General features: G+C 40.4%; 1 protein-coding gene across 4 annotated transcripts in view; it reads right to left on the reverse strand.

The window, feature by feature from the left end:
• The window catches only part of LOC308132350 (calcium/calmodulin-dependent protein kinase type II subunit gamma-like), a 77,067-nt gene that overhangs the window by 31,201 nt on the left and 30,898 nt on the right, over nt 1–14,968 (reverse strand). For all 4 annotated transcript variants that reach the window (XM_080499418.1, XM_080499419.1, XM_080499416.1 and 1 more), the window contains exons 7-12: nt 4,433–4,535; nt 3,366–3,449; nt 3,010–3,104; nt 1,999–2,121; nt 1,806–1,889; nt 17–59 (exon numbers count right to left, since the gene is read on the reverse strand). In XM_080499418.1, the coding sequence (XP_080355544.1) occupies nt 17–59; nt 1,806–1,889; nt 1,999–2,121; nt 3,010–3,104; nt 3,366–3,449; nt 4,433–4,535 (532 nt within the window). The remainder of the gene's footprint in view (nt 1–16; nt 60–1,805; nt 1,890–1,998; nt 2,122–3,009; nt 3,105–3,365; nt 3,450–4,432; nt 4,536–14,968) is intronic.

Below are 14,968 nucleotides of genomic sequence, written 5' to 3' on the forward strand. Positions count from 1 at the left end.
TCCAAGAAACACCTACCAGAGAAATTTCGAGAAACCAGCATGGTGGTAAGAATGGCCCCCTGAGAAGAAAACAAAACACAATTATAACCATTTAATCCAGCTATGGTAATCGTTTTGACATTTTTCCACAGAAATGAGCATCCAGTTTGCCACGCTGTGTTAACCACTGATGTAACACTGTCGCAAATCAAGAAACACTCCAGCTTTTTTACTTTGCTGCTCTAAATTCAAAACAACAAGGCTTCTTTTTGGGGAAAAAAAATCTTGACTCATAGCAGGTGCAACTTCAGCCAAAGAAAGATCTAAGAATATAAAGTGCTACGAGAGGTGTTTGAGTGGCAGTTGATTTCTGCAATGTTCAGTGAAAACAGACAATCCACTTCTGTCAAGAGTGTTTATATGGAAAGACAGGGCCTTGGTTAAGACATTCCATTAATTACACAGATGAATTGATTTAAAGACGGACAGCATTATCAAGATCTACAGACAGAGACAAAAGCATGTGGAAAAAGAATTGAGGTAATGACAATAAAGACAAGAAGGGAATAAAGGAGCTGACAGAAATCATCTCCATCTGAGCTCTATGTGGCTGTAAAAGTGCTGCAGCTGCAGACGTTAGTGAAAGAGTTGCAAAGGTTCAGGGTGATGGTGGAACCTATTAACCCTCTAGTTGGCTTGGCCCATCTTCCGATTAATCATTTTTCTAATCGCAGGAGGGGATGAAATCAACCTCCCTTTCACAGGGATTAGAGCTCCTTCACAAGTAGACCAGAGAAAACACAACTAATAAATGTGCCAACTGTAACTGAAGAGTGACTGTAATATGGCACTCAGTATGTTTGATTTCACTTTAAAATAGCAAACCTTGGGTTGATGTCAAACTCCATAATGAACCTCAAATAAAAGATTTTATTGTTAATGGCTGTTGGTATCCATCGGCAATAATAAACATAATTTTTCTTGAGCGAGTGTAATATGCTTAATTTGAAATCATTAGTTTTAATATATTTTCAGAACTAAAGGGTACTATGTCATTTTAATTGCTCTCCATTACATTTTTAAATGGATTCCGTTCTGAAAACGTATTTTGACAAGATAGGTCATGGTATTATCCTCTTGATTTATTTTTGCTATGAACAGATCCAGTGTTTTTTTTTAGTGTTGTTTCCAGATAATTAACTTATGTAATGGGTTAGTTTTAGGTTAGATTAACAAATGATTGTTAATCATTTGGTAATGCTGATATTTAAATAAAATGTCTAATGTCACTTCTGCTTGCTTTGTTATTTTCACAAGGAAAGATGATGACGACAGGCTGATGTTGACTAAAGAATGTGTTTTTGCTCTCAGCTTCCGGTGTGCTGGTATTTGAAGCAAAGAGCTGCCCAAAACAGCAGGACAACTGTGTCAAGCATTTGCGCCTAAGCTGTTATATCCACACTTAACGTCAGCAAGAAATCAGGAGAGTGATGAGTGATGATGATGATTTGGGATATTCATAAAGTGAAGGATCCCTTTCATAAAAACAAAGTCTATACATAACTCGAAAATATTCAACCCAGGGATCAGCATCCAAATTGCACATGTCCAATGTATTTGATGACAATACTGCATACCTGCAGCGACATTCGTCTATCTAATGAATGTTGAAAGTCTGACTCTATGTTTGGCTTTAGCAACCCTAACAACACAGGAAGAACAAAACAATGTGAGGACAGCAGGGGAAGTTTTATTATTTTATCCGTTGTCAGAGCTGGTTAGAGCAGAGGAGGGTGATGGGAAGGAAAACACGCATGCAAACAGACCTTGAGTTTCCTCCTGGCGTTGAATTTCTTCAGGCACTCCACGGTCTCCTGTCTGTGCATCATAGACGCCACTGTGGATCGTTGCTGGAGGAGGGGGAGGATATGAAAACGACAATTAAGAATCAGTTCATTCAAGTTTGAGGCGATGTAACTTGTGTCTGGTTTAAGTGTGCCACAAAGCCGGGACACTTACGCAGACCCATGGGTGCTTGAGGGCCTCCTGAGCAGTGATCCTCTTGGCTGGGTTGATTGTCAGCATCTGGTTGATCAGATTCTTGGCCTCTGGGGTCACCGTGTCCCACTCTGGAGAGGGGAACTGGAAGTACAAGCAAATCCATATTGTGATGTATTCACTGGCGGGTTGTCCATTTACAGCCAATTAAAATATGATAAACCGGCATGTGTACTTGTCTGTCTGCATCTACAACATCACACCCACTGAAAACCTGCCTGCCTCTGAATCACCAAGAGAAAGTTTCCACTGTCACATCAGAGCAGTTTCACTTTTCAAGCTGCAGTAGGGGTAAGACTTGTGTGTTCGTGTGTGTGTGTGTGTGTGTGTGTGTGAGATAAATCATTCAAAAATGTATCAAAAGTAAGTTAAGACAAAGGTGGTTCTTCTTTCTTTTCACTGCTTGTGAAAAGAAAGAAGAACCTGAGTTCAGGTGTGTGCCTGACCCCCCCACCCCCCCCTCGCTTTTAAGTACTGCTTCTAACAACATGGTGACTCAGTGATTTATGGGAGAACAATGTTAAAGGGGAATATTTACTTTCTTAGAGAGCATCAAAAAAACACGAGGGAAGAGAAAAGGGACAACAAGTGATGAGGCCCCAACAGCAGAAAGAAATCCCAGATGGTGCAATACCAAAAAGCCAGGTTGAGTGTAGCCTCCAGCTATTGGTTAAATTTTCTCTACCCTTCAGGCCATGTTGTGTTTAGGCAAAAACACTGAGGTCTGTGTCCTATGAGCCCAGAATCACTGCCAGACAGACAGTCAGCCTCGATCTCGCTCCATCTGGCATGGAGTTCAATGTGATCTGAGGTGAGACTCCCTCTCTTGCACCCCCTGAAATATGAATGAGGTGACGGCGTTATGTAACAGCAGCCAAAAAGGAACGAGGGCAGCGGGAGGAGAGGGGAGGGCATGAACAGTAGGGGGGGAAGAAACCAGGGTGCCGGAGAGGAAGACGAGAGGAGACTCACATCATAAGCCCCAGCCTTGATCTGCTGGTACAGCTTGTGCTGGTCCTCGTCCCAGAAAGGAGGGTAACCCACCAGCAGGATATAGAGGATCACCCCTGAGACACACACGGAAACACATATGGACACACAGGCCACACACACAGAAATGCAGAAAACACCCACAATTAAAAAAAAAAAAAAAAAGAGTTTTTATTGTTTGTGTGCGGCCATCGAGGAAATACAGTGTGTGTGTGTGTGTGTGTGTGTGTGTGTGTGTGTGTGTGTGTGTGTGTGTGTGTGTGTGTGTGTGTGTGTGTGTGTGTGTGTGTGTGTGTTGTGCACGAGAACAAGTGTTTGTGTTTCTGTGCACAGCTCACCGCAGGCCCAGATGTCCACAGGTTTCCCATATGCCTCCTTCCTGAGCACCTCAGGGGACAGGTACCCCGGTGTGCCAGCAAATCCTGCCACAGACAAAAAAGAGGGTACTCTCATTGATTGACATGCTCAGCAGAGCTGCCGTCGGTACATCGGCTCGAATAGCGAGCAAGATAATCATCAGTAATCTATGACCTACTAGTCCAAACAGTGGAGTGACATCTTGAGGGTTTTAGGGTGGCTCATTGTCAGGGAGTGGCTAATCTCTTCAGGAACATTTCCAACACACACACATACGCAGATGTAACACAGACTGTTGACTGGAGCCACCATTGGTCTCTCTCAACTGCTGCTTGGTGTGGAGGTTTGTGTGGTTGTTTGTTTCTGTCTTAACCCTTGCCTTCAGACACTCACAACCCTTATCTAAAGTGGGATAAAGTATTATAGTTGGGAAAAAAACATTTTGAAAAGAGTTTTGAACTCAATTAACACTCCTTCTCAGTGATTAGCTAGAAAATCCTAAGATTATATGCCATATTTCTGCTATTTATTGTAATCTCATGTGATTACTGAAAAATCTTCACTGACAATTCTTCCAACATTCATTACAGTGTTTAATGAAGACACTGAATGGATAACTTCACTCAGCATTAGTTGTTTTTTTTAGGCTTTTAACCTTTAAAATGATTGATATTTCCAGCAAATCAGAGTAGAATAAAATTGACGATCAGCTGTCAAAAAAACTCCCACATTTCAAAGTGAGGAGACAAAACATGCACCAAAATAATAATAATTAAAAAAATATATAATAATAGTTGAAGCCCTTTTTTTCCCTGACTCCATTTGCTGTTTTCATTTTATTTAGCTATTTGCCGCTATGGAAAGAGGGTCATAATTGATAGCTGCTATTAAGGCTGAGCCCTCCAAGGCTACAGCACTAATCCACAGTCACATAATATCTGGTTATCTTGGTATCATATGCGAGCATCATTTCATGGTCAGTTTTTAGTTAATGATGATAACATAATAACAGTGCAGTTATCTCCTATATTCATCCTGCTGTACCTACCAAACCAGGCCTGCTGATCGCCCTGAACCTCGATGGCCAGGCCAAAGTCAGCCAGCTTCACTGCAGCGTTCTTACACTTGCTTGCCAGGAGCAGGTTTTCTGGCTGAAGTGGGAATAGAAGGGCAGATAATTACCAAACACAGATGAATAAACTCTGGAAAAACTGCATAGAGAAAGGGTCTGAGGTGGGGGGGAAGAATCTGAGGTAGACAGGTAAGCATGCAAATAGATTGTTACTCATACTGACACCATATTCAGCACACACACATAAACACCACGCAGCACATATACACGCAAACCTTCATACTATTTGATTGGCATGCGAGGAAACACAAAAGCCCGACAATTTGAAAGTTTCCCCAAATTTCAACAGAGTTCAATCCAGTGATTGTACAGAGCTTCTTTTTTTTTTTTTCCTGGCCTCATGCGTTGAGCCGCGGTCTATAGGCTCCATCTCTGTGGCCCAGATAATGCAGCCAGCCTCATTATTCCCTGTCAGAGGAGGGCTCTAATAATGGGCTGTTATCCCCACTGGCCCCAGCTCATTCTCACATCCTCTCACTACTTCTCACACTATCGCACTTTATCATTGCCTCTGCAAGCGCGACTTGCAATGTTGGGCCGGCTAATAAAGCACTCTGGTGGGAAAAACTACACCAAAGTAAGAAACATTTAGTGTCAACAATGATGTCTGAGCTAGTCCGCTGGAGCTAACGAGATAACCGACATATCACACACCTATGAGGCAGTATACCTACCGTGAAGCTTTGGCTGACTAAGTAGCAGAGTTATTTGTGTGAAAACGACATGACTTCACTGTTTTAAACTCGTCCCTGAACCAAATTCCTGAGTATCATTACAAAGAAACCAAAGATTGCAAGACAACATATCTGATGTGGAGTGATAATTTCAGGTTTATTTCTACTTTTATTTAGTGTGGATAATCTACAAAAAAAACGAACAAGCATCTGCTCTTATGAAATATAATTTTTCTAGAATTCTAAGTCAAATCAAGAAAATCCGACATAAAATGCACAAAAATATTCAATAGAATTTTTTTTTTATATATATACTGAAAAAATGTAATTGGGACAAGTAAGGAATAAAGTTCATTCATCCGAGCTCATCACTCCCCAAAACAGACAGAATCAATGAGGTTGTCTTTATCACTGAAAACATAGTGAGGATGTAACTACATTTCTTTTATTGGGAGATTATTTTAAAAGATTTTCAAGGTACTGAAGTGATAATGACAAGTTTTGACTAAAAGTGTTCATCCTTGAAAGAAAGTGCATTCCTGGCTGCAGGATTGAAATGGTTTTGCATGTTTTATATCACACAAGCAAAAGTCTTTTTACCAACATCGACTGTATTCGTCAGTGATTTTCTTGACTGTTACAGTGTATTGCTCTGTTTTTGAAAAACAAAAACAAAAAAAACTCCTTTAGGTTTGTCATCTAAGATGCTGTTTTGAGTCTTCAATACATTTAATGAAGCTGTTGTTGAATTACCACCTGATAAAAAGCAACACTATTACACCCACAAGTGCTTTTAACCCAGCGTACTGCATTATTGCGGAGGCCAGGTGTTGCATAACATACATCACAACAGCTGTTAGGAATACCAATACACATTTCAAACTGAACCAGATTATAAAAATTCTATGATCCCAAGAAAAGTAATACCTTCTTTTTCACCCAATTATCCAGTGTAGTTAATTCCTAAAACTGCACAGTAGCACAGAATGAGGACTTTTATATAAGCCTCAGCGTGTGTCTTTGCATCTTCTGCCATCCTCCCTCTCTTCTCTGCCCTCTCTGCTAAAATGTTAGTAGTCTAAAGGATACCGCGTATTTGAAGCACTGATACTTTTAAGTATACAGCTTAGTAAAGGAGGCGGAAATGAGCAAGCGGACCAGGACTCCTCGGGCTCCGCGTCTGCCTCGTGTCATCACGTTCTCCCAGCTCTGTGACTTGGTCGGGCTTTACTCTTTTGTGAACGTTGGAGTTAGAACTTGCCAACACAGCAGCAGTAAGATAATCTGGGAAAGATGATTGTGGGTGGAATTTATGCGGGAGCATTTTCCTTTCTTGTAACTTAAAAAAAATTGCTTTCACACATTGCAAGACACTCTGCGCCACACGTTCGCGACATAGCAGCAGCAATTGTCATTGCCGTTTGACATAGTCACACCATTATTCTTTCCTCCATCTTTTCTGGCGCTGCCTGCTTCTGCACACTTGCAGCTGAGCACTCATGACTGGCTTGGTTGAGGAGGGACCGTGCACAGACGACAGGAAAAGCTGTGTTCCAGAGCAGGTCAAGAGCGGGTGTTTTTAATGGAACGAATCACAGCTTTCACTTTTTTTTTTTTTGTAGAACACTGTTAGGAGGATGAGACATTTTAAGGGCTTATTTAACCTAATTATTTTTAGAGAGAAAGAAATGCATACTTGGTTTGTGTCAATATAAAAAAGAAAGGTACATTTGCTTAAAGCTTTGTGATCACCAAGTTCAAAAATAATCTTTAAATAGAAACCTGATTAAAGGTTCAGGAAACAAAGCTTGGGGTGAAGTTTCTTCAGTTACTTTATTTTACATGGTTTCAATTGCACAAATGAGTGTGCCAATCAAAAAGTGAGCTGTGCCCAGGCACATTTGTGAAAAATCAGTAGGAAAGCTCAATTGTGTTTTTCTCTATTGTTGTGAGAGTTCATTTTTTTTCAGAATTTCTACTTGATTTTTGTGCTTCTGGTTTCTTCACTGTGGCCAACAGACATGAAATAATGAGGGCTGTCATTTTTTTTTTAAATGTTCAATTTGCTAATAGCACACCTTTTGGGAATTAATCAAAATAAATGTTTTCTTTTATATTTATATATTGATACATATTAATTTGCAGAGCATGATCGCAGACTTGAGAAGGTTTATCAGGTTTATCAGTTAAGGATTGGTTGAGAGACAAACCACATACAGCACTCCGATTATCCACTATCAACACATACCAACCGTCAGATCATTGCAAAGTGGCATTATAGTTGACTTTTAATCTCTAAGTCAAACATACATTTTGTTTTCACACACCAACTATGTCAAGGGTTGAAGAGTTTGTCGAGTTCTGGTTTCATCCATCCAAGATGTGCATGTGGATAGATGTCTAATCTGAAAAGCAATGCATATTCAATTCCTAAGCTTGACATAGCATCTGTCATACAGTCTGTGCACAGAGGCTGTTATGTTTTGGCACACGCTGAAGACTGTATCCTGTGTTGTCGTCTCATTTACCACATCCCAATTCCTGATTCAAGGGATCTTGTCACTCGGCATGTCCTCAGTTATCACACTATGACCTATTGCATCAATCGCTCTCCGTTGCTTGGGTGTGAAGCCATATGTGCGTGTCAGCTAAATAAAGAAATAGCCACAACAGTTCGGACAAACACAACACGCTGGAATGCCGGGCCTGACATTTGCATAGAGAGAAGACTGCTTGACAAAGTGCATCATGCAAAAGCGAAATGCGACACACAGGCATGCACATATAGGAACACACCAGGAACATATGGCAGCAAAAGGACTCAAAACAGTTAGGTTTCTGCATTTTAAACCGCTAATTCACACGCAAGCGGTTTGTAGGAAGGAACATAGTGGTTCAGCACATTGAGAGCAATAATTAACATTGGTTCGAAATCAACAACTCCACAAATAACTGGTTCTAGGTCTGAAGATCTGAAAAGAAATGCAGTAATGGGCAGCCAGCCAACATTTCACAACATCGCAGGTGACCCTTTACCAAAAATGAGCTGTCACATTTGAGTCATTAACTGATCTTTAAAGGCAATCTATACCACACACGGGGTCAGATAATCAATAGTTTACATCTCTCTCGGTCTACCAGTCGAACCTGAGATCACATTAAGTTGACTCTTGGGTCATCTGAGATGGAAACATCAATAAGAATGGGCAAGCTGTGCAATAACAAAATCCTGATTTAAAGAGATTACAGAGTGGAGGCAATGGTCAGTGGGCATGACTTGCCCTGCATAGAGGAGAGTGATGTTTACCCAATGGCACGGTCACTGCAGAAAGCTGGAGGCTGTGCACAGCAGAGCAAAATCTACAAACTGTTATAGGCCTGATTTGGGCTTTCAAACAGCACAAGTTATTTAGGCCTGAGTTGAGTTGCACAGTGAGTTAGAGATACAAAAAAAATTAAATAAAAAAATTAGTATTTCAAAGGTTAAAAGGGAAACTCTTGATGATTCCTGTGGCCTTTGGAAGTGACATTACATCCACAAACATCACAGACGATTTGTCATGAACTAATCAGACATACAAAGACTACACAAATAGCACGCTCACAAACCCTCCCCCCTTTACACAAACATATAACTCGCAAGGGACAGCGCGGTAATCTCCAACCATCACTCACCTTCAGGTCCCGGTGCACCACGCCCATTTGATGGCAGTGAAGCACCGCCTCCAGGATCTGCTGGATGCAATGACTGCATGCAAACACCAAGGAGGGAGGGGAGGGGGGGGGGGGGGGGCGCATGTTAGTCTTAGCAGCGCTACAATCACGTGCACAGGCCAAGGGGGGAGTGGAGAAGGACGGGAGAAAGGACTGGAAGGTGGTGGACTGTATGAGGAGCAGAACAGGTCTTGAGAGGGCTCTTCTGTTGCAGGCATCACACCAGGACAATTTTAATAACTTTGGTTGACCCACAGCTAAGCCCACATTCGGGATTTACAGTTTATTAAATAACATGTATGTATTCAATCCTTAAAATACTGGTTAGTGGCACAGCCCAAGTGGAGGAGGTACAGTAAACACATTGGGCTCATAAAAATGATTGAGGGTTGGATATATGACACTAAAGGTCCAATCTGCTTCTGCATTTTTAGCTTAGAGATATAATGCTAAGATGTTAACATTTTAATATCCTAAACCCCCCCAAAAAAACTAAAGCATAGTTACATGTAATGCTACATTGCTGATAGTAAAGCAATCTTTCCTGAATTGGCACAAAAAAAGAAGATATTGCATAAAATTCCAAATATGAGCTATTTCATATCATAGCTAACATAGAGCAGCACTCAATTAATACTTTACTAGTGTGAGCAAGAGCGAGGCATACTCTAATTAGATTGTATTTTTTTGACTAATACATTTTAGGAAATTTGAGTGATGAATAAATAATTAACTGGTGCAACAACACACGGCTGGGCTGGAGCGTTTCAACCCACCAGTGTTCCCCAACACGGGTTTTTCTTGCTTCTGCAGTTGTTTTTGTGATACGTATAAGACCAAGTGTTTCAGTATTTTCTTCCAAACATGAAACTACAGAACAAATCGGGGCCTGTACGTTCATCCGTGCTGGGCCTCTCACTGGAGAGAAGTTTGAAATGGCCTCCGTGGGGGAGATCGCACACTCTCCTGCACAGCAGATATCACCAGTGACCTTCATAAGTGAAGTTTTTGGGGGCTGGCGGTAGCGGTGGGTTTCACTCAGTTGGCCTGGAGGAGCATAACTATTATTGCTCTGCAACAGAAGACTCCTTTGAGGCAACCTGCAACTTAACAGGGGATATAGTTTATGTTTCCTATCCTCGGGTTTATATACTTTATAAACTAATACAACAGTAGACAAACTTTAAAGAACACAATTGGAGTTCTGGATACACCACATCCCTCTGTGCTGGAGCCAGCAGGCTTTGGGGGTGATTTAAGAGGGGTGTGGAGACATAGCTGGCCAGTGGAGGAGAATAGATAAAGGAGGTAAGGGAAGGAGTGAGTCATTGTGCAATCAATAACATTAAAAAGATGTGTCTGGGACTGATGCCATTGCTACCGCAAGTCTAGCCAGTCTCTGCTGACAAGAGTTGTCATTCTGATGTCAGTAAGCCACCGGACGCTAAAAATATAATTCCAAAAGTCAAAAACTGTGCAAGGAACACTGAAGGGGGCGAAAGAGTTGGGAGTGTATGCAGGGACAAGATGACATGTCTCGGGGAGGGGATAAATATACAGATACAAGTCAAAGTGACCAGGGCCGTGTTGCCTGGGTCCAGCTGTGAAGGTGTGAACTAACATAGAGCTGCATAAACAGACACATACACACATGTGTGTATACAAATATCAACGTGTCGTTGTGCGCAGAAAAACAGAAACGTGCAAATCTACTTCCTGTGCACTGACAACTTCATTTTTTTACAGGGTTTTTAAGTTAATTGTGGAAATTAAGATGTTACAATGTGATATTTACAACAGATCTGTGAACAAATGTAATGAGAACAAGTCAGGCTGTTCTAATAATTCACTTTGCAAAATGTACACAATGTTTAAATGCACCATTTAATGCACTCCAAAGCTACATATTGTAGCTTTGGAGTGTTCACTCCAAAGCTACAATATGTAACATCTTAACCCACAGCATTCATGAAGCTGAAATAATTCTATCATGTAATGTGTATTATGCTGCATCAATTAACTTGAGCAAGCTAACCAAGTAATCCATTCATTTTTGTAAACTACTTTTCAGCCAGAGAAGAAACATGTACATCGACTGCTAAATAAACTTGATGAACTCAAGAGTGCTGTAAGCTTGAAGTAACTAGACCTATTGAGATCATACATATTGCACTTTGATTGAATTGTCTCCTGCACATGAAGGTGTTAACATGTTAAGAGTCTTGAAAAATAGACAAACAAAAAAGTGCATGATCATAAAGAAACTGAAAATGTAAAAACCTTGCTACAAATGTTAACTGATGGCTTACACTGGAGCTTTTCACAGTGTGCGATGAACCTCATAACTGACAGAGCATGAACCATTGCAACTTCAGACTTCTCACTACGCTCTGCCCTATGTTCATCACTCCCTCTTCCTTTCAAACTTGACGGTACTAACACCATTTTGTTGATCTCCATGAGAATATGGAGCCAGCTCAGGAAATACTTGGGTTCGTAGGATCCCTCCATACGAACTCCTCTATTTAAAAAACACTTATTCAAACCTTCCCGTACTGACCCCGCATTCATAACTTGGCACAATCGTGGTATTACCGCTGTGAAAGAGCCCTATAGAGATGGAATCTTCTCATCCTTCGCTGAACTCTCTTCCAAATATGATTTGCCGAACTCCCACCTTTTTCCTTTTTTTTCAGGCAAGAGACTTCGTAAAGAAGCAGTTACCACACTTTCCAAATGGTCCTCCGGAAACTCTGACCGATACTTTGTTATCTATGGGCCCCAATCATAAAAAATGCATGTCCATGTTAATAACCGCCTTAGGTTTAGTCGCCCCAAACTGTCTATTACTAATTAGAGCCTCGTGGGAGAACGATTTAAATACGAACATATCCGAACAACATTGGAACTCTGCTCTAAATCTGGTTCATTCCTCCTCGCCACATGCCCGCCATAGCCTTATCCAAGTCCTCTATAATGTTCACTATACCAATTCAAAATGAACCAAAATCTACCCCACTGTCAGCAATACTATATAATATACTATATATACTATAATAATACTATATAATAATTTTTTGACACAATAGGAAGGGCAATATTGTCAGGTCAGTCCTCCTAATGTGTTATCAGCCATTTTCGGCATATCCCCTGAATCACGTCTTCTGTGTCACTAAAACGTGCTGTTGCTTTTACGACCCTGCTGGCCAGGCAACCAATCTTGTATAACTGGGAGCTGGCTCGTCCCCCATCACATGGTCGCTGGATTAAAGAAGTTCTCTATAATCTAAAACTAGAAAAACTCAGGTTCTCGCTAAAAGGCTCTGCTCAAGCATTTCAAAAGTCATAGAGTCCCTTCCTGTCAAATGTTAACTCTCTTGATTTATCCCCAGATCCTGACGAGGAATAAATAATTCTTCCGTCTATTTTTTCAGCCTCTAGTGTCAATGTTCTGCATTGTATGAGTGTGTGCGTGAATGTTTATGTTTGTGGTGTCTTATTTGTTGTAGATTTGTGCGATGCGTCCTTGGTTGGTTTGACCCGAGTGGGGTGGGTGGGTTAAGGGAGAGGGTGCGAGGGGTTTCATAACCGACTTCAGAAATGTACCATTCCTATTTGCACTTGTTTTTGTATTCGATTGAAAAAGTCAATAAAAAAGAGTTGGAATAAAATGGCTATAAACTTGCAGTGAAAAAAAAAAATGCAAAAGTCTGACCAATTTGCAAGAAGCTATACAATGAGAGGAAAAAGAAAGTGAGGGATAAAATGAACGAGAAAGAGAGAGTGGGAGACCGAGGAGGATGGACTGGCATGGCTGTAAAGTTCATAGCTATAAATCAAGAGCTCTGTATCTGGTCTCTAAAGGTCTCCCAATGAATATAAATACAGCGCAGGTCACATCCAAAGACTGAGCGCCAAGTGATGACCAAAAGACAACACGAGGACGAGGCTGGAAATGTGTCAGTAAAGCTAAATTGAGCTCCCTCTACGAAATGTGAATGTTCTCCTGCACCTTTCATTCATACGTGTGCCTCCTTTGCGTAGCAGCTCGCTGCGCACGTGCGAGCATGTAACAGGCTACAAGTTCTATTTGATTTCAGCTCTGCAGCGAAGGAACAAGTTACCCCACTTTGCTTTATCCTTCAAAAGAGAAACTGGATAATTAGGTCGGCAGATCGCTGCCACAAGCGCGCCATGGGACTTAAAGCACTCCGCTCTGGTTTTTCTCAGCATGTGACTAAGAAAGAGGTGTCTAGATAGGTCTACAAGGGATTTTCTTCAAACCGATAAAGTTTATGTCTTATTTTATGATTTAAATGAACTTGGGTGATAAAAAAAACTGACAGTGGGTTTAGTTTATAAAGCATCTAAGAGTTGGTATGAACAAATACACCTCCTGTCATCAATGCCTTCATAGAGGTGTGGATATAACACAATCTTTAAAGATTAACATCACACAATGATATAGTTTAATCATAAAGCGTTGCTATAGTCCAAAAATATATCAAGTTTGTAAGTTTTCGTCGCATCAACACATGCTACAATAAGTTGTCAGACAAATTGTGCATTTACATTTCAAAGATCTTCACAATTTTCAAAAAATCCTGTGTTTCTCAATGTGTTAGCCTTTTGTCTGCCTCTCTTTCTTGAGCAGTGTCCTTGTCGGCCTTGGCCCACAAAGCCCTGCTGAGTTTAGCGTGTAGCATTTAGTGGTAAATCAAAGCAGGCTCCACCAGAGGAAGTGGGTTGAAAAAAAGACAAACACTAACTCAAGACTCTTTTTTTGCCAAAAAATATCACTATTCACTGACTACTCATTGGGTTTTATGCAATTTCTTGAAAGGCTTTACACAATGAGTCAGAGTGAAAACCAAATGTTATGAAGTGGCTTTAATCTGGAAGAACTCACTCACTTTTAGATTTTTAGAAAAAAGGTAAAAGTTGGAAATGTTGGTTTTGCTTCACCTCATATAAAATGCAGCAGATGTCAGGTTCAAAATAATCTTCCTACTATAAAATATTTGTATACATAATTCTGAGCTCCTGTAAGCATGACAATATAGTAAAAACTATTATGCGCAAACTTTTCTTCAAACAGCCAAGACTGACACATTTTGCGCAACTTATCATCGGAAATGAACATGTCTTTATTAAAGTAAAATATAAGTTGTTCATCCTTTTGGCCACAGGGTGGCAGTGCTGTGGGCTATCATCACCATTTTCTTTCAGAGAAGTAGAAAGTATTGGCACAAAGAACTGACAGAGATAAGTTGAAAACATAAAAAAATGTGTTCTTTTGGTTTTCCTTGCAATTTATTTCGGATTAATGCGTGCACCATCAGTTATAAGAGCTACCTGCCGATTTTGTGAAAGAAATGTGGGATCTTATGGAAGTTTTTTGGCTCCAATACTCGGCTCTTATGCCCCACTGGCAGATAACCTTCCTGACAGTGCTACAATTTATTTCAATCTCTTGCCAGACTCAAACACTTTCACATCTTTTGTAGTGAAGGCTCTTCAACTCTTGCATTGATAGAACCTCCCACACAAAAAAAGAACAAAGTTTAAACCAAAGAGGTTCAAAAAAGACAAGCTTTGAATTTACCATCTAATTTAATCTGGATTATGATTTACTTCTGGTGGCTTTTTGTTTCATCCAAAATAGCAATATACATAAGTAGAGATTCATTAATGTGATCATCACATTAATACACGGTTTCAGAGAGGATCTACAGTCTGCTGAGAGCTCTAATGAAAGCAGCACAAATATATATAAAAAAAATCTATACTGCTTTAAAACTTTCAGTTAAAATCTGCAGAGTATAAAAATATCCTTGCTATTCACTGCTGTCCTGAAAATACCGAGATCAATACAAAAACAATAAACAACTCGAAGACTGAGAGAAATGAGTAGGAGTAAGTCCACAAAAAGAATCAATGAAAAAAAAAAAAAAACAATAAATGTAGAGTGGGGTGTTTTTTTTTATAAACCAGCCTTTTTGAGAGAACCTGATGTTTGTGCATGTGTAAACACTGGATAATTTTACACCGGAAAAAAAAGTTG

Source organism: Blennius ocellaris (genome assembly GCF_963422515.1).
Source record: "Blennius ocellaris genome assembly, chromosome: 7".
Lineage (NCBI taxonomy): Eukaryota > Metazoa > Chordata > Actinopteri > Blenniiformes > Blenniidae > Blennius > Blennius ocellaris.